Source organism: Bactrocera oleae, chromosome 4, assembly GCF_042242935.1.
Source record: "Bactrocera oleae isolate idBacOlea1 chromosome 4, idBacOlea1, whole genome shotgun sequence".
Lineage (NCBI taxonomy): Eukaryota > Metazoa > Arthropoda > Insecta > Diptera > Tephritidae > Bactrocera > Bactrocera oleae.
In genome coordinates this window covers 37,646,265-37,670,533 of record NC_091538.1, presented here as the reverse complement: position 1 = coordinate 37,670,533, position 24,269 = coordinate 37,646,265, and the positions used below count along the sequence as shown (strand labels likewise).

At 33.8% G+C, this 24,269-nt stretch overlaps 2 protein-coding genes across 8 annotated transcripts in view; both read right to left on the bottom strand.

Moving 5' to 3' along the window:
- Positions 1 to 8,289: 8,289 nt before the first annotated feature.
- Positions 8,290 to 19,576, bottom strand: Or46a (Odorant receptor 46a). Of its 2 annotated transcripts, none has more exons than XM_070108620.1 (3): positions 12,020 to 19,576; positions 11,694 to 11,963; positions 8,290 to 9,336 (listed from the first exon to the last, which is right to left on the bottom strand). In XM_070108620.1, the coding sequence occupies exons 1-3, from the start codon at positions 12,860 to 12,862 to the stop codon at positions 9,283 to 9,285; spliced, it is 1,167 nt and encodes a 388-aa protein (XP_069964721.1). In that variant the 5' UTR covers positions 12,863 to 19,576; the 3' UTR covers positions 8,290 to 9,282. The 2 variants fall into 2 exon arrangements, with proteins under 2 accessions (XP_069964721.1, XP_014095654.2); XM_014240179.3 differs by lacking the exon at positions 8,290 to 9,336 and adding an exon at positions 10,919 to 11,070.
- A 179-nt stretch (positions 19,577 to 19,755) lies between these two features.
- The window catches only part of gem (transcription factor CP2 like gemini), a 41,990-nt gene continuing 37,476 nt past the window's right edge, over positions 19,756 to 24,269 (bottom strand). For all 6 annotated transcript variants that reach the window (XM_014240186.3, XM_070108618.1, XM_036375928.2 and 3 more), the window contains 2 exons: positions 20,930 to 21,004; positions 19,756 to 20,864 (listed from right to left, as the gene is read on the bottom strand). In XM_014240186.3, the coding sequence (XP_014095661.2) occupies positions 20,471 to 20,864; positions 20,930 to 21,004 (469 nt within the window). In that variant the 3' untranslated portion in view covers positions 19,756 to 20,470. The remainder of the gene's footprint in view (positions 20,865 to 20,929; positions 21,005 to 24,269) is intronic.

Genomic DNA, 24,269 nt, shown 5'->3' with positions numbered 1-24,269 from the left:
GGTTTCACCCATTTTCACACCGTCAATAGAGGTGCTAAAAACATTTGCTTCCAGTGAATTTGGTTATTATAGCTTTAGCGGCTTAGGAGATAAGCACATTAAACTGTAGCAACAAGTTGCGAGAGTATAATAATAAATTATAAGCGTACAAAATTTATCGCGAAAATTCGCATTTCAAAATCATAGACCAATGGAACTATGGAAAGGCGGCCTTCCACAGATAAACATTTTGACAATTATCAAGTAATTTAGACTGACAGACCTATAAATTCCGATTCATATAGGCAGACAAACGACGTGATTACTATTTATATATGTGTAACTCACAAGAACTTTTCGTTTTTGAAATCACTTTGTTTCAATTTTTTATTAAAAGTCTTTACTAAGAAATATGTACATATGTTCTAATTGTAATGGATAGACATTTTATAATATCGGTATTTAAATTTTCAGAACAATAGTACGGTTCTACGTCCAAAATTTCTTCAAATAATATTTGGGAAAACCCGTTCCAATGGCAAGTAGAATCAAAATGTTGCGTATAAATATCTTCGATTTTTTATAGAAAATCTATAAGGGGGTGGTTTTATTATTTGGCAATTACTATATTGCTTTTCTAATACCACCATCAAAAATTGGCAAAAGCATTAGTGAGGCATTTGGACGTTTTAATTGTATAATATTAGTAGTAGTAGTAGTAAATGTGTTATTAGTATACCGAATACCGTGACATATTTAGGATTGGTTACTTGTAGGTTTATACAATGGTCTGCAATTAGCAGTTGATTGAACGGGTTGGTGCAGACGAAGGTGTATTAAACTAACTCTTACTGTATAAAAATCATATGTTGTAGTTTCTTCTTTTTAATGGATTATTGTCTAACTATAACACTGGGAAACAGTAGTTTTGTTTTATGAAGTTTTTTACCCGATCTTTGCCACGCTGATTCCAAATCTGTAGTTAGTTTTTCTCTAGCAACTCTAGTTTTCGAAATATGAACATATTACATTTTTAGCCAAAAGTACTACAATAGAATTAAGAAATATATTGCTCTTATCTAACATAGAAAAACTTTCTTTAATGCACTTATCTGGCGTGATAAGAAACATCCGTCTTGTTTTGAATGCTCCAGCAGTAATCAGCCATCATATTTGCATTCCAATGACCTTAGTATTGCTCTTCCATAGTGTGAATATCCTGATGAGACCGTTCTCTTTTTTCTTCGCTTAAGTCGCCTAAAATTTCTGGGAAGCGGTCTAAATAGCTGAAGAGGAAGTGCATCTTGATGCTCAGGTTACATCCTTGTCTCTGGAAATGCAACATGAGCTGCTGAATGTATTGAATGTAGTCTGGAGACTGTTTATTTCCTAAGGAATTTTGCACTATTCTCATAAATTCAAAATGTTGGTCCTTTATTAGATCCCTGATTTGAGGACCGCCAAAAATACCAACTTTAATTTTTTCTGTGCTCAATTTCGGAAATATTTGACTCATATATTTAAAATATTCCCCATCCTTGTTTAGAGCTTTTATAAACTGTTTTATCAGACCTAACTTTATATGAAGAGGGGGTAATATAATGCGGTCCCTGGCTACTAGAGGGGCATTCATCACATTCATACTATCTGGTACTAAATTCCCTCTCAAAGGCCAAACTTTTTTCGTCCAGTGTTCTGTCTTGGCTCGGCTATCCCATAAGCACATGCACAAACAGAGATATTTGGTATATCCTCCTTGTTGACCCAAAACAAAATTTACCATTTTAAGATCGACGCATATCAGCCAGTTATTTTCTATGTATTTTATTCCCAAAGTAGGCTAAATGGGCCTTTTTTATAGAATCAGGCTCATTCAAACGTCATTCTTTAAATATATAGTCACCACAAACAGCACAAAAACTATATGGATCATTTAAGCAAGTTCTTCTTTATAGCTTAAACACACTACGGGCGACGACGAATATTCGTCGTACTCGGCGACGCTGTCGGAAGAATTTTCGCCGAGTGTTGCCGCCGTGTAAAACACAATACGAACGATTTTCGTTGCAGCTAGTGTATATTCCGCGCTCAAAAATATCACAATAAATGACGAAACCAAACATAAACAAGTAAGGAAGGGCTAAGTTCGGATGTAACCGAACATTTTATACTCTCGCAAAGTCAAATAGTATACTCGTTTGAGATTTCTTTGTGGATTGGCTGATATTTTCGGTAGAAGGTCAACTATAGGCACTGGGGTCCACATATTTAGTACTTAGGGGCTTAAACAGTTTTGGTTCGATTTAGACAATTTTTGGCCACAAGGTGGCATACTTTAATCGCATTATTCACGCAAAGTTTTATCCCGATACAGTCATTGTTGCCTGATTTGCATAGTGGAAAGTGAAATAATCAGATGGAATTTAAAATGGTGTTATATGGAAAGTAGGCGTGGTTGTAGTCCGATTTCGCCCATTTTTGCACTGTGACATAGAAACATGAAAAGAACGTTATGCACCGAATTTGGTTGAAATCGGTTAAGCAGATCTCAAGATATGGGTTTTCACCTAAAAGTGGGCTGTGCCACGCCCACTGTCTAATTTTGAACGCGGTTCCTATAAAGTCATCTCATACCATCCCAGAGATAAAATTTAATGACTCTGGCGTGTTTAGTGCTTGATTTATCGCGCTTTTAGTAGTTTTTAACAGTACCGTTATATGGGGAGTGGGCGGAGTTGCCACCCGATTTCAACTATTTTCACACCGTCAATAGGAGTGCTAAAAATATTTGCTTTCAGTGAATTTTGTTATTATAGCATTAGCGGTTTAGGAGATATGCACATTAAACCTATTAGAGGCGGGACCACGCCCACTTTTTTAAAAAAAATTTTAACTGCAGATGCCCCTCCCTAATGTGATCCTGTGTACCAAATAACAGTCTTGTATCTTATTGCGGAGCTTAGTTATGGTAAGTTATTTGTTTTTGATTAATGGCGTTTTGTGGGCGTGGCAGTGGTCCGATTACGCCCATCTGCAATACCAACCGTCTCACGGTACCATGAAACATGTCTACCAAGTTTCATAAAGATATCTCAATTTTTACTCAAGTTAGAGCTTGCACGGACGGACGGACAGACGGACGGACAGACGGACGGACGGACAGACAGTCACCCGGATTTCAACTCGTCTCTTCATCCTGATCATTTATATATATATAACCCTATATCTAACTCGATTAGTTTTAGGTGATACAAACAACCGTTAGGTGAACAAAACTATTATACTCTGTAGCAACAGGTTGCGAGAGTATAAAAATCTTAATATTACCAACGCAGACATTTTCATAAACTTTTTTGAAAATTCTTAAGATTTTTACTGAAAATAATTTTGAGCCGAAATTTAGTAATTTTTTGCCCTAAAAATTAATTCAAGTAAGCCGAGTAACGATATTTCAAGAAGTACCTGTATCACTAAAACAAGAGCTGCTAGAAAGAAACTCAGGGTAGATTTGAAATCAGCGACGGCAAATTAGTAAGAAACAGTTTATAAACATCATAAAACAAAAAGAAAGTTTCATTTTTTAACAGTGTAATCTAATTACCACTCATCCTGAAATAATATTTATTTTGATACATTCATTTGCACGTGCACATATTCAAGCCAGCGTAGACTCGCTAATTTGCTTTATCACACAGTAATCGCACTATCACCTTGTCATTTTATGAGGGTCGTTTAGATGTGGTCGTATCCATCCCTGTTAATAAGCGAAAGAAATCAGTCCGTGATGCCAACTCAGGGGATTTTCCCCTAAATTTAAAGTTTTTTTGCAAGTAGTGGGAAACTTTTGAGGGATACATTTTTTTAGGGTATTTTTTTGAGGATTTTTTATTTATCAAAACATAATATATATTATTTAAAAAACTAATAAAAATAATTAAGTTCTTAAAAATTCTTTAAATATATCGAAGCGAGGTATGAGAAGTTTAGGAAGTTTAAATCAGAAAAGTGTGCAATGAAAATTTAAAGTTATACTATAGATATAGATTCACGCATCTATATTGTAGTCTACGTCCCTCAGTGGAATTTACTGTCGAAATATTAACAAGTTCTGTGTCTAGTACAGTGTTACCAACATATGGATTTTCCCCCTAAATTTAAGCGTTTAAAGAGTCGAATGGGGCTTTTTAGGGTTGTTATATTTTGAGTGCCGTTTTCAGGGGCTTTCTTATTGTGAATACTAAATTTTTAACTGAAAAATGTGAAAAATCAGATGTTAAAAAAAGATGTAAGAATTTGCTTTGTGGTTTAGCAGAGCAGATTTAATTATATATGGTAATTCAATAATAATTGATAATTTCTGTTAAAGAATGTTATTATAATTAAATATATAACTTAATTAATATTAATTTATTATTTATCTAATTAATAGTCTTTTTTAGGTGAATTTAGGGGGTTTTTGTTGGAGTTTTAGGGAGAAAAATTTTCGAGACCTGACTACACAGGTCTATGTTGGTATTGTTGCCATGGTACAAAATCGATTTTGGATAAATTGGTACTAACAATTAATGAAGCTATCAATGGTTTGTTTTTTTAGATTTGCTCTCTATTTCCATTTTACAATACAAAAATCAGAAAACATGACACAAAATAACAGATATATTTATAATGTGAGTTATCTTCTGAAAAATAAGAGTACATCGAAGTATACAGAGAGAAAAATGTCAAAAATATATGTTATATTGAAAAAAATTCTCTTATGGGTATTTGTTTTACAATTGTCCAGTTAATAATATTTTTTTAATAACAAGCAGTAATCTGCCATCATATGACGATCCAATCAAGGTTGACACCTTTTTTTCATCACTTTTAAATCAGGTTTGAATCACTCTTCTATTTTTTAGCTTGATACTCAAATTTGCCCCTAGAATCTAAAAGTGTGTCAGCATATTTGTGACAGTTTCTTCTTAATTTGGTGCTTTTTGGTTACCTAGAATGTTCGACTATCAAACAACAGTTTTTCATGCTTAAACTTCCGAAACAGTCATAACCTTAACCTGCATCTTACACTAATTTCCGTATTTGAGGACCATCAAAATTAACCACCTTTCAACTTTTCGACACAAAGCTTGGACAAGTTTTTTTTTAATTCCTAACTTGATCACGTATTAAATCACTGGGATCATTTTGAGAATATAACTTTGATGCAGATTTTTTACCCTCCCATTCACTTCCACTGTACCGATTTCTGGGAATCGAACAACATCATTGTTTCTGAGGACATGCCAATAACTTTTGAAACGAAAAACCGATATTTTTCTCAAAACAATACATACAATATGAGCCTTCAGGAGCGCAACAAATGGCTGCACTCCAAACGCAATCCCACCACTGCGATGAATATTAGGATGAGTCATCGCAATTTTGGAATGGAAAGGTTCAAATTCATTTGAAAATTTTATTGGGTAGATGAGGGAATATTAATATTTTAATAATATTTTTTTTTTGTTTATTTGATTAAAATTAATGAACTTAATTACTATAATAAACAATAGTGAAATGATAATATATATGTACGTACAGTGTCTTTAGACGACCTCTCGAGTACTCCGCTATCAATAATTAGTAACATTTTATTAACTAATGATCTAATTTATACCTTAATTTAGTAGATATATGTATAGTATATGCTTGTATTTGTTTGCAAGGAAAAAGTAACAAAAAAAACATCTATGACCTTATACCGCGTATATAGGTAAAAATGTGATTAACAATCTGTCCATATCCCGAAAATGGTAAAAATCGGGTCCATACTTCTCCTAGCTTCTATGTATCTAATATTACATAAGGATTTTCAAAATTACAGTAGACTTTATAGCATATCCATCGCTCTATCTGCAAGGTATCTTAATGCTACTCTGAGAGCATCTTTTTGTGTTAATACTGTGCCGTACTACAAATAATGTTTTTCGACATTCTAGCAGACTTTATTCCGGATTTATCGGTGATTTGAGTAATGCCAAAATTATTGTGATTCTTCTACACCTTCACCCATCCGAAATATACTCGCTATATGAAATATCAATCAAACATTTCTACACACTCAAATAACATAAATGTTCAATTATGCCACAAAGAGAGAAATTCGATTAATTTTTCCTTATTTTCAGATTAAATTGTCAATCCAGGGCTTGTCTGAGGACTTTAGACAGGCATAACCCCTTAGGACTAAGATGAAATATTCACTTAACACTATTAAAATATCGCATACTTTACCCAATATTTTCCAATTCTACAATAGAAAAGAGGGGGAAATCTTAAATAATTAAATTTGGTATCTGGGGGGAATTTATTTTTGGTACTAAACCACATTGGGGTCAAAACCACTCAATATCATTAAAATATCACACATGAACGATATACTGTAAACTCACCAAGAGGTAGAAAATCCCTATATTGTTACGACTAGAGGAAGATCTTCACCAATTCCCTTTCCTTTCTACACATATTAAACCACGGATTTTGAAACCAGGAAATTGACTGATATTTTAGACGTCGATCCGAAAATCCTCATTTTAGGTATCTGGGGGCTTGCAAAATAGTAGTTTGATTGTGACAAAAAGGAGACAAGACCACGTCCATTTTACAATTGATGTATCGATTCACTTGCAATCTTGCCGTATTGCCTCTTTTTAAGGTCAAATTAAATGCATCTGGCGATTTTCATCGGAGAGTTGTAGTATTGTTGCTTTCAACATAACCGTTATAATAGGGGTAGATGTAGTTTTTATTCGATATCACATATTTTCACAATGTATACAGAATGTTTTGTATATTCGTGTCTAATTGATATACAGCTGCGGTCAAAATAATAGCATTCCACCGGTAATTACTGTTTCTCGGGAACTGTTTAACTGTCCAATCGTTACTTTTTATATAACAACACACAGGATTATTAATCACTAAATAAAATCAGTATTTAATACCTTATAGTTGCGATATAATAACTGTGAACTGTAATTAACTCACTCGGTCATAAAAATAGAATCTTCACTCGATTTTTGTTAAGTAAAAGAAAATAATAAAACTGTGTAACAAAAATATGTATTCATTTTATTGTATCTAAATTTTACATAAAAAACTTTATTATAATAGATTTTTGCATATCCGTATTGTTTTTCGGCTGACATTAAACACAACTTTCTTTAAATGGACACAAAGGTTTTTATTTAATTGGGTTCAGATCGGGCGATTGTGGGGGCCAGTCCATCAAGCTTTCCCGATTGTCCTTGAACCACTTACGCGCCGTTTTGCTGGTATGCTTCGGATCATTATCTTGCGGCATTGTCTAAATTAATGGCATTTCCTCTCGGTCATACGGCACCATCACTTTTGCAAAATATCAACGTTTACATGCTGTTTCATCGTAGTTTTAATCCAATGAATTGGGTCAATACTATAGTAAAAAAAGCACGCCCAAATCATAATACTGAAGCCGCCGGCCTTTACGGTATTTGCTTGCGTGCTTTGTGGCATTACTCGGTCTGCATTAATAGGCCTTCTAACATAAGATCGGGATCATCGGCCACCAAACAAAATTACCTTGCTCTCGTCAATCCAAAGACTGTTTCGCCACCTCTCAGTTAGCCATTTTAAGTGGATTTTCGCAAACTTCATGCGCTTTGCTACATGTTCAGTAGTGAGAAGCGGCACTTTTAGTCCAGTCATTTAAGCTTAAATTAGGTAAGAATCTCGGAATTCGAGGTACCCAGCTGTAAGTCTGTAAATACTTGTATATTGACACCTTAAAAGTTGTCTCAAAACCTACATATGGTAGGGTGTACGCAACTATTAAATCGGTTTTTTGCGCTTTTTTTGTAAATATCTCATTTCCTATGGGTTTTTTGCTATTGGTATTTATTATCAATATTGTAGAATACAAAATTCTCTACAAGGTTTGTTTAAAAAAATTTTTCATACGGTGAACCGTTTTCGAGATAGAGGGCGGAGAGCGCGCGGTTACGGCATCACTTCAGGTCAACCGGTGCCTCCGATCAAAAACGCGCCATATATAGTTGATGAACTATCGATAAATCAATGATTATAAATATTTGTCAATTTTTGTTAACTATTATATTATATTTTATCATTTTTTCCTAACCTATCCACTTTTTATTCAGTATTAATTTATTTAACAACACTTACCTGCCCATGAAACTGCAGAATTGTTAATGAAAATATAGGAATTATATTTAAATTTAAACCTTATTAATATTAATAACTTCTTACATGATAAAAAAAAATTAAAAAAAATATCATTCAATACATTTATTTTTATTAAAAGTAAAAAAATGGAATAAAGGGTACAAAAACTACAATTTATAATTTTAATCATCTTCTTCCTCTTCATCGTCGTCTTCCGGCTGCTGGTAAATTTCAAACTGGTCTTCATTATCGTCTTCAACGACATTTGTTTCAAGTTCTTCCATGATTTCGGGGTCAAAAGTTCCATCTTCGTTAATGTCGCTCTGATATGGTAGAGCATTGAGACAAGCTTGCCCATTACATTGGCCACAAGCTAAAGAGCATTGCAAGCCCGCTTTCCTGCATCCGCATCGCAAACCACAACCACTCTTGCAGTTGCAGAAAATTGTATTTAGCAAATGTTCTGGAGCAGGTGGTAAAATTGTCATGATAGGCTCCAGAAAATCGTTTCGCATTGCCCAACCCCATACCTGGGGTTCCAAATCATGCCCTAACCAAGTTTGAACTTGATAATATACACGTTCGAAATGTTGATGAGCAGCTGCACTTGTTGGTGGAATATTTGAAAGCTGCACAGGTTTATTAAGTTTTGTAGACTTGACGTAATGCATATAACGAAGATGATCCCCACGTTCTTCTGCTTTTTTTATAACAGTATCTTTGAACTCAAGAGTACTCACATTTTTTATCTTCCGCCTGTATTTTTCTCTTTTCTTTTTCTCTGCAGCCTCATCAGCAACTTCGCCACAAAATAAACATTGATTCTTAAAATCAAACACTTCACCTCGTTTTTAACGGAGTACTAATGGAGAAGTTATAGTTTCTCCTTCTTCTTGTTTCCGTTTTGCTGCTTGGATACAGTTTTTACTAATGTAAACACTTCGGCACTTTTCATGCACTTTAACAGAGGTTACTGATTTTAAATAATCAAATTTTCCGTCGTTTCGTTCGACACTTGCAGTTCGTAGAGATTTCATACCGCGTACTACTTCAATAAGCGCTTCACCTCCCGAATCTGACTTATTACATAGAAAACACAAATCAGCCATAGTTTTTGAAATTGTACGTCCGTAGTTTACCAAGATACGATACAAACTGAAACAAAGAGAAGAAGGTCGTAACTATACAATATACTTGAACATCTGTTCCTACTGGCTATAAATAGAAAGGTCCGTAGTGTATAATAGGGGCCCGTATAATTCCCAAGTATAATTTTTGACGTACTGGAAGGATTTTAAAATTTACAGATTTTAAAGAAGATGCACTTAATTATTTTCTAGTTAAAATGTCATTAGTGTTAATGGGAATATAATTATAGTAAGATTTAAGTTTTTCCCTTCATTATTTTTTAATTTTAGGAAACGGTGATCAGTATTATTGAATAGATAAAGATTGAAGGCATGAAGAAAATGATAAAATATAATATAATAGTTAATAAAAATTGACAAATATTTATAATCATTGATTTATCGATAGTTCATCAACTATATATGGCGCGTTTTTGATCGGAGGCACCGGTTGACCTGCCGTGACCTCGTGCTCTCCGCCCTCTATCTCGAAAACGGTTCACCGTATGAAACATTTTTTTAAACATAATTTGTAGAGAATTTTGTATTCTACAATATTGATAATAAATACCAATAGCAAAAAACCCATAGGAAATGAGATATTTACAAAAAAAGCGCAAAAAACCGATTTTTGTGACCTTTGACCTTGAAATTTAATAGTTGCGTACACCCTACCATATGTAGGTTTTGAGACAACTTTTAGGGTGTCAATATACAAGTATTTACAGACTTACAGCTGGGTAATAAGTAAATAAGGTAAATCCTAATAAGTTTAATGTGAATATCTCCTAAACCACTAAAGCTGTAATAACAAAATTCACTGAGAACAAATGTTTTTAGCGCGGCACCGCCCACTATAGGTGGAAATCCATATCTTAGGATCTGCTTAACCGATTTAAACCAAATTCGGTCATTAGTATTTTTCTCATATTTGTATGTTATTGTGCGAAACGGATTACAACCACGCCTATATCCCATATAACACCATTTTAAATTCCATCTGATTTTTTCACTTTCAAGTATGCAAATCAAGCAAAAATGGTTGCATTGGGTCAAAACTTTGCGTGAATAATACGTTTAAAGTATGCCAACTTGTGACCAAAAATTGTCTAAATCGAGTCAAACTGTTCCAGCCCCTAGGTAGTGAATATGTGGTCCCCAGTGCAGTATAGTTGACTTTTTACCGAAAATATCTATACTATTATTTTAACAGCGCAAAAGTAAACACGCAATGCAAAATTGAATCAAACCAAAAATTTCGTTTAAGTTTGTAACGAACTTTTCATACTTAGAAGGAGAGCAGACATAAAAATCACCCACAGTAATTGCTTCCGGATCAGAAAAAATATAAAAAAAATTGTTTTTAAATTTTAACAGTTTAATAATGTACTTAATGTGGATGGAGAGACAGCTGCCCGGAAATCAACTCGTACATCATCCTCACCATTTTGATATCCAAAGTATAACTCTGTATCTATCTTACTTTTCATATATAGATATAAATTTACTTTTAACAAAGGGTTTAAATCTAGCTATGTAATCTAGAAATAACGGTATTTTAATATTGATATTGAATTTTAGACTGTTTAAATTGTATAAGTTTCAATTAATAAATGTTACGCCACAGTTTTTCAAAAATTTATTTAAGTTTTGTATTTGTATATACATATATATTGACATTCATACATGCAAATTTATTGAATTGTATTTAGTCCTTCATTTTCTTCAGCAGGGCATAGTAGCTATATGAGGAATTGACTATCTGAAATAAATGAAGGCAGCCAAATCTGAATGAAATCCGTCGTAGTCTTATTATAAGCTGGTTTATCACTTATAAACTTATATGTACATATGTATATATAATGCAAACTCCCTTAAGGGACTAGGCCAGGGTAGAGTCCTTAGGAGCCTCCCTTTATTCTGGGAGGTTGAAAACCAAACAATTATTTATTAAACGTTATTAAACTTGTATTGCATAGAAATGTTATATTGAAACTTTTATACAAAACCCGGCTACTGGGCCAATCTCAGAATGACCCTTTAGAAGAGTGCCTATGATTGTAGAATTCAATGCTCACCCAAACTCAAAAGTAAAAAGGAATCTTATTCTACTTAAGACTTACTAGTAAAGTACGAATGATTTTCGCAATTTTTCGCAAAGTACAGGATTGTCACCAATGAAAAACATAATTTTTTGAAAATCTTTGACTGGCCTAACAACTAACTAATAACAAGCTTTGCTTTGTAATAAACTCGAAGGATTATTTTGAATGTGACCTTATACGAAGTATATTTTAAGGCAAAAGCATTTCAGAAGAGGTATATTTCTAGTTTTTGAGAATATTTGTGTTTTGTTCTTTTTATTTTTAAATTACTAGTACTTACCGACGTAAAAGCTGGCAAATTGAAAGAATAGCAACGATTTATTGTTTTGATTCGAATGGGTACATCAAACTGTGCCATCATCAATAACATCATACGTCGATTGGTTTGACTGCACCGAGTCCATTCGGACGAGTACAAAGAGTATGATAGCTCTGCACTTCTGAGCGACACTTCATTTGCAAAATAACACAGCATAAAAATTTGGGCTAACATACATAGTTGATAGACTAGAAATTTTATGAAGGTAACATAATCACTGGGGTCGGTTAGCTGAAAGAAGAGAGAACTATGTACAGATGATCAAAGGTCAAATTGAAAGCACCTACAAACGTCATTGCGTAAAAATTAGCTACAAGTACGAGTACCGAACTGATCATTTGTACAGACATTGGAATGCTTAGAAGCTCTTCCATGATTTCGGTAATATTCCGTAGTTTTACATACTGTTGGATGCAATCTCTTAACTGTAGGTTTATCATATTATCATCCACGTACAGATTGGTGCCGATATTTTCTAACCGATTTGCTAAAATGTCTAACTGACCTTTCAAATATATGAAGAATGATGAACTTAAAGAATCGAAAGATATATTAAGCAAACAACATAGGGATAAACCAATAAACTGAAACAAATATGCTATTAAATAGCACCAAAAGTTCTCCACGCTTATGGGTATATAAATAGATAGAGGTAGTTCGCTAGGCTCCGATATAATCTGCGTAATGAAAATCAGCGATAGTGATGTTAACGAAAGATACGTGTAACTGTTGCGTACTCTACAGCTTAAATGTGAAGATTGAGTGTATTTCTCTAGTTCAGATACATTGACCGGCAGCAGGTCGTCGTCGTGGATACGCGCGAATAATGCTACATATGAACTGTTTTTTAAGCGAATGCGCACAAATTTAGCCATTACCGCAATAGCCATTGAGCAAAGATAAAACACTTTTATTATCTCGTTCAGATTCGATATGTTGCCGACTATTTTAATCCACATGCTGATATCGAAAAGTAGCATCCAAAAGATCGCTACATGCCAAAAGTACAGTTTATACATATAATGCCAAAATGATGAGTAGTGCGCGGGCAAACCGAAGAGTCCTAACAACTTGAAAAATAAATATTGTACTTTATAAAATGAATATACAATTCCTTTGGCGTCGTCCATAATTCCAAGGCAAACTAGTTTAATAAGCGAATTGTAACCGACTTTTATACAAAGGAATGACGTAGGTTAATAATGTTGCTAATGACATCGTCTGCTACTCATGCATTATTTGTTGGGAAATTAGCAATTACAATATAACTTAGTAACAATTGGTTATAATATTTTAAGTCTAATTTTGGGCCCTACTTTTTTGGTTATACGATAACTCAAACTGATATTTGCAATATACAATAAGTATTTAATGTTCGATTGCCGCCCGAATTTATGGGCTAAGTTTTACTTTACTCGTTAATGACAAACTTAAAATAAATTGGAATTACAAAGGTATTCAAAATTTGAGTCTGCCCTATTTTCTTATTCTCTATCTTTAAAAGAAACAGACCATAAAAAGTAACTAGTTTTTTTACGATGATGTCATTGGCGTTTAAATTGGTTGAAGTGTGTATTGATATTGTTTTCAACATTGACTTTCATAATTAAAATGTAATTAGTGCTTTAATGCATCTCACATTATTTTCATGTAACACAATAATATACATATATGCATGTGTATAGTAAATGTATTTAGTATAATAATAAGTATTTAAGTAAATAGAAATATACAGTGCGTTCAATAAATAACGTTTTAGTTTTCCAAAGTGTAGGTAGCGTATATTGGGAAAATGTTGTAATTATAGAAAAAAACATTGTTTTATTATAGCTGACTTTTATTCTATACTCCAATCTCCCACGTTGTCTTTTATAGTCTGACATCCTTCATGGCAACTTGGAATTAATTTTCTGCATATATTTTATATTGCATAGTAAGTGACCTCCAGATAGTCGAATGAAATGTTTTGTTGACGTTAAATGTTTTCTTGATATTTTGGTTTTTATTAAAGCCCAAATATTCTCTATTGGATTATGGTTATTTTTTGCCGTAAACCATTTCAGTTGACTTCACAAAACTCTTTTTATACAATTATATCATTCTAACGGTGTTCAGGTTTTCGTGAAGCACTTCAAAACCCAACGAGATGCCAACTTCATTATACCCCTCTCGTAGAAGACTGCGTCCCTATTGCCAAAAAACTCGGAGAGCCAAGATGGCAGCTTCTCACCATTAAGCGCGTTCGCCATGGAGAGGAAAAGATGGTAATCACTTGGTGCCAGAGCCGAACTATAAGGTGGGTGCATTAGAACCTCCCATCCGAGCTCCAGGATCTTCTGGCGAGTCACTAAAGACGTGTGTGGCCTGGCGTTGTCCTGATGGAACACAACTCGGCCTCTGTTGATCAAAGATGGCCTCTTCTGGATGAGTGCTGCCTTCAAGCGGTACAGTTGTTGGCAGTAGAGGGCCGAATTGAGCGTTTGGCCATAGGGGGGCAGCTCGAAGTAGATGATTCCTTGCCCATCCCACCAAACACACAGCAAAACCTTCCTGGCCGTCAATCCGGTTTGGCCATCGTCTGGGCTGCTTCCCCGAGCTTTGACCACGACCGTTTGCGCTCGATGTTGTCATAAGTGACCCATTTTTCATCGCCAGTCACAATCCGCTTCAGAAACGGGTCGATTTTGTTGCGATTCTGCAGCGATTTGCAGATGGAAATTCAGTCCATCATGTTTTTTGCGTTAGTTCGTGTGACACCCAAACATCGAGCTCCTTTTTGAATCCAAGGTTTTGCAAATGGTTCCAGACGGTTTTCTGGCTTATCTTTAGTTCCTCAGCAATTAAATAAGTGCTCACGTGACGGTCTGTTTCCACTATTTCCATGATTTTATCGCAATTTTCGACGACAGGCCTCCCGACGCGTGGTGCATCTTTGACATCGAAATTACCGGAACGGAACCTAGCAAATCACTTTTGTGCTACACGTTCGTTTACAGTATCCTGCCCATAAACTAATTTAATGTTTTCAGCCGCTTTGGCTGCTTTTTCGCTTTGATCGAAGAAAAATTTTAAAATATAGCGAATTTTCTCTTTGTTGGTGTCCATCTTTGACGAGCGCTCACACGAACTGAGTAAATCAATCGAAAAACTGTCAAACAAACGGACAAACTTTTAGCGCGAATAAACACGTTTACAGCGCCGTATAGTATGACATGATGCGACGTGTAACACTAGTACTATGGACAATAACGCCATCTCTTAGATAAAAACCGAACGAACTTTTTACTTGACCTAAATATTTTGCAGTTTTTTTAATAATCCATTTGGGATCTTAAAGACGCTTCGTTGGAAAGGGTGCTTCAAAACGTTTCTTATACTGTGCACTCACTTTTTCACGGCACAACGTGTCACATTAAGAAGATCGAAAAAAGACTGAGCAAATTGTTCGTGTCAAAGTGGTCACTATTGAACATATGTTAATTTGCAAAAAAAAAAATAAAAATAAAAAAAATTGTCCATGAATTGATCACGCAAAGGAAAAACGTTACTTTTCGAAAGCACGGTATACACTAGGGTTTTTTGCACAACTTTTTTAACTTTACAATTTTTTCATTAGAAACCGTGAAAATATTGTCAAATCTGTCGAAAAAAATATGGTTAGGTTTCAACTCTTAATATTTATATCAATAGGTGGTGCATTGTGAGTTTTGATTTCCCATATAAATAACACAGGAATATTTTTATATTTTCTTTGGATGGTTAATGCATTTGAACAAATTATTGTGTAGTAATTTTATGTTTTGGCCCATCCTAATATACACATTATGTATACGTAAAGAAGTTCTAACTGTCCTTATCAAACTTAGGAAAGGAAAGCCTTGTTCGGGTGTAAATAAATATTTAATACGCAATTTACAACTTGACTTAAAAGTGAGCTTGTACTTCCGATTTTTGCAGGATTTCACCTAAAAGTGGGGGGTGCCAAGCCATTTATCCATTTTTTTATACGAATTCTAATGAAAGCTTTAAGTACCATATTGGCTGTGAAATTTAATTAGTGAGTTATCGCACTTTTAGTAGTTTTCAACGTACCCTTATATGGAGTGGATGGGTGGGTCATCTGATTTCATCCATTTTCACACAGTATGAGAAAATAAGACTTCGTATATGTAATATTATGTACCGAATATTAATCAATAAAAAACTAAATTTTTTGACAAAACGTTGTTTTGCATTTTAGGTCATAATACAATATATAACTATTTTAGTTTTAAGATATACTCCTATAAACAATCGTTAGGTGAACGAAACTTTATCATCTTTTGCAACAAGTTGCGAGAATACAATACCGAAACTTTTTGCTTTGTTCAATTATGTGTGCTCAAAAATATTATGTGTTTTTGTAATTATCAATGAGGAGTAACTTTGAATTTTGAATAAATGTGAAAAAAAATCGTTAAATATAATATATGTAAACATGTTCCATTATATGGAACATATACTTTGAGTGAACCCTTGTCCGAATATGGGTTGGTGTCGCTATATATACATACGAGTATTCATAGCCACAAAGACCAATGAGACCAAAATATTAACTTCAAAACACATGATAAGTACTGCAATGATACTATGCGAAATAATTTTGAGGCAAATCGTGGATACCTGAGTTCGGTTTTATATGTTAAAATCTCACCAATACCGGGGTAATAAAAATAAACAACACATTTATATTCATTTTCTTGATATTCATGAAATTGTTTGATACTTCTTTCAAGCTATCTCTATGAATAGACAAATTTGGTGATATTGGTTGAACAATGATTGTGTCTATATTTTGATAGAGCGTCGAGAGTCACAAGGGAAGGCTAATTTTGTACTTTCTGTTTAATGATATAATTGTTTTTATTAAAAAAAACAACAATAATTCAATATTATTATGAGATTTTTACTATATCAGGGCGAATAGCGCGAGTTGGGAAAAGGAACCTGCTGGTGCTAGATGAGGCCCGTGAAAGTTTTCTGTTACTTTTACATTTCTTCTTCTGCGAAAGCATATCATCGATACCAGAAGCATCTAAATTACATAAGGCCCTAGCAAAAGATACAACAAAAGGAAAATGGCATTAAAGCTAGGAAACAACGAATACACAAGGAATGAAATAGAACGAGCGATAACTCTACTCAAGATACACTTTCCAGGCTCCACAGCAAGTACCTTAAACAGTCATAGGGAATATCCAATCCCAACAACCGATACATGATCATTATCTAAAAAGATAATTAGCTACAGAACGTTACAGTGAGCAGTAAACTCCTTTGAGAAATACCATCACCAGTTATAGATGGAATATGGCCAGCACTCCTACAGAATGGAGAACAACAACTAATTTCCGTGCTGGTCCACATCATGAGAGAAAGCATGTTTATCCCCAAACCAGGCAAAAAGGACTACCCTACCTCGTAGACGATGTGCTAGATATTCTGACAAATAACGGCATAAGATCCCAAGGATATGCAGATGACATCGTAATAATAACAGTAGGAAAATTCGAAAACACACCGTGTGACAATATATAGAGAACAAAGAAATGGTGTTTGGAAGCAGGACTAAGCATAATTCCTGCAAAGACCGCTATAGTGCCATTTACATAGTCATGAAATAAATATGAAAAATATACGAATAAGTAATAGCATAATAGAAACTCTTCTCGAAACGAAATACCTAGGGGTAACTTTTGATTCCAGAGTAACGTGGAAAAGGCACATGGACCAAGCGATCAGTAAAGCAACAAGGTCATTGATGATAAGCAGAAGAATAGCTGGAAAGATATAGGGATGTACATCCAAGATAATCCGCTGGATTTATACTAGAATAGTAAAAACGGTAATAACTTATGGAGCAATTACCTGGTCGGAAAGAGTAAAACTAAACTCAGCCATAACGGCACTGGCAAAACTCCAAAGAAGGGCGTGCGCCTGTATAACAGGCTACAATAAGACATGCTCAACAGTGGCACTAAAAGGCCTATTTGACCTCCGTCCGCTTCACGAAGTTATATAGCTTTCGCAAAAAAAAAATCGATTAAAAATAATGGAAGATGAGAAAGGAAAAGGAAAGATCGTTACATCCAAAAAAAAGCAGCAGAAATAAGGGAAATAATTCCACTTCAAGCAGAACACCAATTAACCATCATATTGTAATCTGCAGCGACAGCAAGCAGGATTTTTTACAGCACACATCCTCCTACATTTATCTATCTATCTATCTACATTTAAAGGAAACAAATATTTATTTTTCTTTTTTATACCAAGCAGTTGAAAGTTTAATTATCAGAAAATTGAAAAGGGTAAAAACAAACAATTTTTTTTTTATTTTTATCGCTTCTTTTGTACAAATACGAGTATATAGAAAGGCGAACAATTTGTTGAGTTCGTTGAGAACAATCGCGAAACTAGACTAGAAATGCCGCTATTTCGAAACGGTAAAAATTAAATGGCCGTGGGAAATGTTACAAACATTAAGAGTCAATACAATCTACTATCCCTAGGAAAATATTTATGTACTTTTTGAGTACAATTATATTTTTGAAACGTTTTGCTCTTCTTAAGCCATTTGTGTTTTATACCACTGCGCACAAATACGGTGATCATAATATTTAAAACCACCTTATGCCTGTGATAGACATGTGGTAACAATACCATACTACGAACGAAAACCAAATATGTACCACCAAATATTAGCATTGCTGGTAACAATACTATCATATTTCATCGTAGTATTTCATGAAACATAGCTATTAGCAACCATAGATATCATAGATTGCGCCAGTCCAAAGTTTAAATTACTTAAACTGTTTTTTGATAACTACCGTCAACAAGGAAACGGAGAGTTTGTGGAAATTTTCCTTCATCTCATTAAGCAAAATCAAAATGCTTCTCTGTTTAAACGAAAATAACTTTTAAATCTGCAACAAACAATATTTAAAAGTAATTTAACTGTCAATAAAACATCGGCTTACTTGGTGTTCGGAAGATATAATGGATTTAAGTGACCACGAAGGCTTTTTCGTATGCGCTGCACATCAGTTTTGACCCCTACATTTTTGTCATCGTAATATAAATCAAAACTAATGTCGATATTAATAATTATTCACCTTTTCGTGAGCAATAACGGAATTGAATTGTTTTTTCTTTACCTTTTAAAGATTTTCAGCAGCTGGCAACCGCAATGAAAGTTCGGCTGAAGAGAGTTGAAGTTCGTAATACCAAAAATGTGTTTAATTTGAATACTTCAATTCAACTGAGTGGAGTTGAAAACTGTAATAGGGGTATACATTTTTCAACCGAGATGGCACGAAAGCGCTTTATAGGAACTGGTAATAATTTCACAATGGACGTAGCTTCGCCCGTATTTAGATAAAAAGGTATATTTCAAGACCTACTCGATCAATTTCAAATTCTTAAGTTATAATATATTAAATGTCATTCGAATTAAAACTTTGCACAAATGTGCATTTAGGGTCTTAAGTATAAAAAATTGATGAAATCGGATAATAACTTTTCGAGCCCCAGATTACGAATATGTGGACCCTAGTAACCGTGACTGACTTTTTACCCGAAATATCGTTCAATCTGTGAGATGTATTATGTAAATTCAGAGATATTTTTTTCTCGTCAATACTTTCCTTAACTTTTTATAGAATATATCGGGTCAATAGTTCCCTTAGCCTCCATATACCTAATAGAAAGATTTTCAAACTTCAGGTTGACTTTATACCGCATATATCGACAAATATGTGAGTAGTACCCTTATAACTAATATGATTTTCAACACATTCGGTTGCTTTTATTTCTTATATTATATATTTGTGAGGTACCTTAATGAAACTCAGAGAGTATCTTTAATGAAATTAAATGATAAACTTAAAAATTATTTGGTTTAGATTTTAAAGAAGATTAAAGTGCCTTTAATTTTCCGATTTTTTACAGTTACGCTTTTTAAAACGTAGATTTAAACACAGCATTGTTTACAGACCGTTTGTTTATTTCTTCGCCGTATTTTTTTAATATTATGTAATTTTAAAATTATAACAGATACACAATTAAGAATGTTTGTATATATGTATGAAAATATAGTTTTGACTACAACGGCGTACATTTAAGCAATGCTGAAGCTTATAATCTTGGTAATTTTTTATATTTAACATATTTGGTTGTTAGTAATTGTGTCTCAATAAAAGTGATGATAGTGTTTGGCCCGCTTTTATTTTAAGTTTAAACTTGCTTTATAGGTAACGCATGCAAAAAAAAAATACTAAGAATAAATAAAACATATTTTCACATATTATACATACAATAAGTTGCAAGGTATATATGTATGTGTACATATATACATATGTATGTATGTTGATATACTATTGTGCATAATATGATTTACGTAGCGCTCGTCGGAAAGAAATATCTTGGGAAAAGTTCGTTTTATGAAGCTAGGTTAAATATGGCTAATTTTCAAAATACGTTATAAAAACTAATATGCAGTAATAAACAAAATTCGTTTGATTTCCTTCGAACTTCACAAAAATATGTTAGTACATATTTATATGAATAAAGGCTTATGATAATATTGTGTTTGTTATATTACTATATATTTGTTGTTGAATCAAGTCAAAGAAAATAGGTATGTATGAATATTCAATTATATATATCTATGGGGTTGTGTGCATTACAATTATATGCCTTCAATTATCATTTTTGTTTATCAATTTCATAACAACTTTACCGTTTTGTACTTCGAGGGCATAAAGACTTCCGTCTCTCACCTCATTATTTAATACCTCGTCAGTGACGTTTACATGTACGCCTGAAGGGCCTGCTAGAAAAATAAAGTTTTTAGTGCTATCATTGAAAATATTTGAACCACTGCCGGAATATTTTGAGTGCATGCTCCAGCTACTGTAAATTGAGCCATTTTCTAATGGTCCATTTGTGTTGCCATTTGCAATCATCTCGTAGAATCCAGGCAGTTTGCACAATTTCTGCATTAGCTCCTTTGAAGTGTTCGATAGCAAGTATATGGCATTGTAGCTATTGCCATCCAAACTTACATAAAGTGTTAGACGCGGTGCAATAGTTCTGAAAAATAATTTCCATTAATACATATGTAATAAAGCAATTAAAAAAGGAAAATATGGTCATACTTAGCGCGTAATATGTTAAACATGCGAATTCCATCGGCAAGCCCGCATATTTGCACCAAATCCTCTTTAGACATCCTAACAAAAAAATTGTCATAATTAGTCAAAATTAAAGTGTAAGATTTATTGTTTTTGACTAAGAGCTGACAATAGTTTAAGTTTTTATACTGTCGTAGTTTTTATATAAGTTAAATTAATTAATTTATTTGTTTTTTGTACACACATTATATGTAATGTGACCAGAGAATGTTAATGAATAGAGAAGGCGCAAACAGAGAATGTTAATGAATAGAGAGCAAATGTTAGCTGTACTAAAATATTAATTACGATGAGGGAACATCGAAAACGCGCAAGGCCGAAAATTAAATGTCACCACACCTATCAGGGTACGCAACGAACTACAACACTCTATAAGCAAAATGTATATACATACACACAGATGTTCTTTGGTATGTGCATTAACAAAAATTTAAATAATAAAAACGAAAGAAATTGACTTCTGACAAGAAAATATTAATAATGAGGGAAATAATATGAAAAATATCATTTAATAAAAAAGGGTTATAAAAATAAAAAAAGAGTATAAAAACATATCTGATAGGATTTTAATTTAGGCAAAATATATCATTGCAATAATAGAGTGTGCTATAGAAATAGCACCACAGACGATACTCGAGCAGCTTTGTCTAATCTGTGAACTCAAACAGCTATTGTTGTTTACTTCAAATTTTCATATGTCTATATGTAAATATTCTTGAAATTGCCTTCCCTCATTCGCATGTCCAAAAATATTTGCACATATGTATGTCCCTCAATATGTCTTTCGCAAAAAATCAAACATTCGCGCAAGTGACAAAAAAACGTAGACACCATCATCGGCCAATAATATTCAAGCGAACTCGCGGCTTATTTTCTAAGTATTTCATATTACAACGACAACAAATGCATTCATAAGGAACGTGCATCTGCTTCAAAGCAAAGTGCGTTCGTTCATAACTCTGCGCCGCGCAATTTTTTTTGTGCGCCTGCTAAACCACATTTGGTTTTCATATAGAATTCCTACCGCAAATGCACGAAAATAAAAATGAGTGAAATTGAATTTGAATGTCTTCTTGAAACTTCTTTAATTTTACAACTGATCCTACCATTCCCCTCGCATTTGTATTTTCCCCACAAGCTGCCTCCTCACGACGATGCTAAAAATCAGAAATTGAAGAATTTGTCTGATGTTCCCTTCAGAAAGGAAAATTGGCAACATGACCTATTAGCTATTTAAAATAATATTTATATTTTTTTCATATTATGCACTATATATGACATTAAATCATAAAATTTATATAAAATTGACATGTATATGAAATCATTAACTACTTCTATATACTCTAAGCACACTCCATATAGTACTTTTATATGTTTACTTATTATCATTATTTTATAGTTTGTCGATTTAGCCCATTGAAACAAATTTTGTCAACTCCGCGACGATTCACACAATTTGGTGTCAATATGTCTGCGAGCTCATATATGTATGTATGTATGTATATACATATGTATATTTGTGGACAAAGTCGTTGTTTTAGTTCGCCGTTATTTCGTTGGCATGCCACCATGCACATAGGCGTGTCAAGTGGGGCCTCATAATATAATATTAATATGTTGCTTGGCAAATAATGACCCCCACTTCGTAGGGGGTTGTAAGGGGTGACACAATTAAGTGTCCTTTTTATGAATTCGAAGGAATTACCCGTCGGTCACCCCTTAAAAAAAAGTTATGGAGGGTGGAAAAACTCCTTTCCGCATTGGCGGCCTTCGGCCGCGCTTCAAAAAAATAACCCTGGTCGGTCCAAAACCGGGGTGTTCATAATTCAATTGCGTCAAACTCCTTTCTGCACAAACAGCAGCGAAAAGGATTTTGACGCGATTGAATTATGAACACCCCGGTTTTGGACCGACCAGGGTTATTTTTTTGAAGCGCGGCCGAAGGCCGCCAGTGCAGAAAGGAGTTTGACGCGATTGAATTATGAACATCCCGGTTTTTGACCGACCAGGGTTGAATTTGGGAATATGCCGTTTTCACGAAATTTTAACCCTTCATATAATTTTTTTGAAGGGTGGCCGACGGCTAAACCCACTGAAATTGTATTTCACAGACTCCCTTCACATACCATCTGCAACCCCAACCCCCTCCGAAGTGGGGGTCATTAAGTACATAATAACCAAATATATATACACATAAATTCATACCTATAATCGTTTTTAAACTAAATTCGATAAAAAAAAACATATATATATAATAAAAAAATAATTAAAATTTCAGTTTCATGAGTTTTAGGACTCGAACGTATAGGCTTGTATTCGGATTGTGCTTAACCCCTTCCCGCCTATGACCTCAGCCACCACAAAAGTGGAACCCGGCCGCTTAGCCAGCGTTTTATTGTTATCCTTTGCTCAATAAGAAATTGCTCATGCAACGCACATACATAAGTTGGAAAAATAGCCTATTAAATGTTTATTTTATACATACATATATAGCCGGTAATACAGCTTTTTAATTCAGAAGGTTTTCATAATTATAAATTTTGTCATATCATAAAAATTGAAAACATAAATCAAAATAGGTATGCGCAATGATTTTTCATTTAGGAATATTCGTTGTGTCTATTTATAGCATTTCGCACATTGTGTGGTGTATTTTTCTTTTTCGAAGTTATATTTTTCGATGTTCCCTCATCTGGAATTACAAATTAGTACACAAAAAGATTTGATTTAACATTTGCGCCTTCTCTATTCATTAACATTCTCTGGTGTGATCCTAAATAAGTCCACATGTTCTCGCTACTTGCAAATTACAGGTAGCGAATAATTCCAGATGTTGCAAAACTATATATTAACAAGTAAGGAAATGCTATATATTAACAAGTAAGGAAAAGTTCGGGTGTAACCGAATATTTTATACATTTGCAACTTGCAAAAATCAAAGTCCGTAAAAACTTTATATTAAAAAATGTTGCGAAAGAATTCAACATCCGTTATTCGATGAAATCGTGAATAAATTATTGTACAATAAAATTTGGTATCTTCTTGACTTATATTAAAGGCCATACACTGACCGACATATTCGGCAAAAACTAGTTAGAATAACGCAAATTGTTATATGTAGTATATGGTATATGGTAGTATTGACCCGATTTTTGCCAATACCACATATCACTAACATGACACAGACTAATAAAATGCTCCCTGGTTTTTCTTTAAGGTACCTGACATACCATCACCAATCATATGGAGTAAAGTAAGCCGAATGTTCGAAAATCCTGATATTAGTTATACTCGTATGGGGACT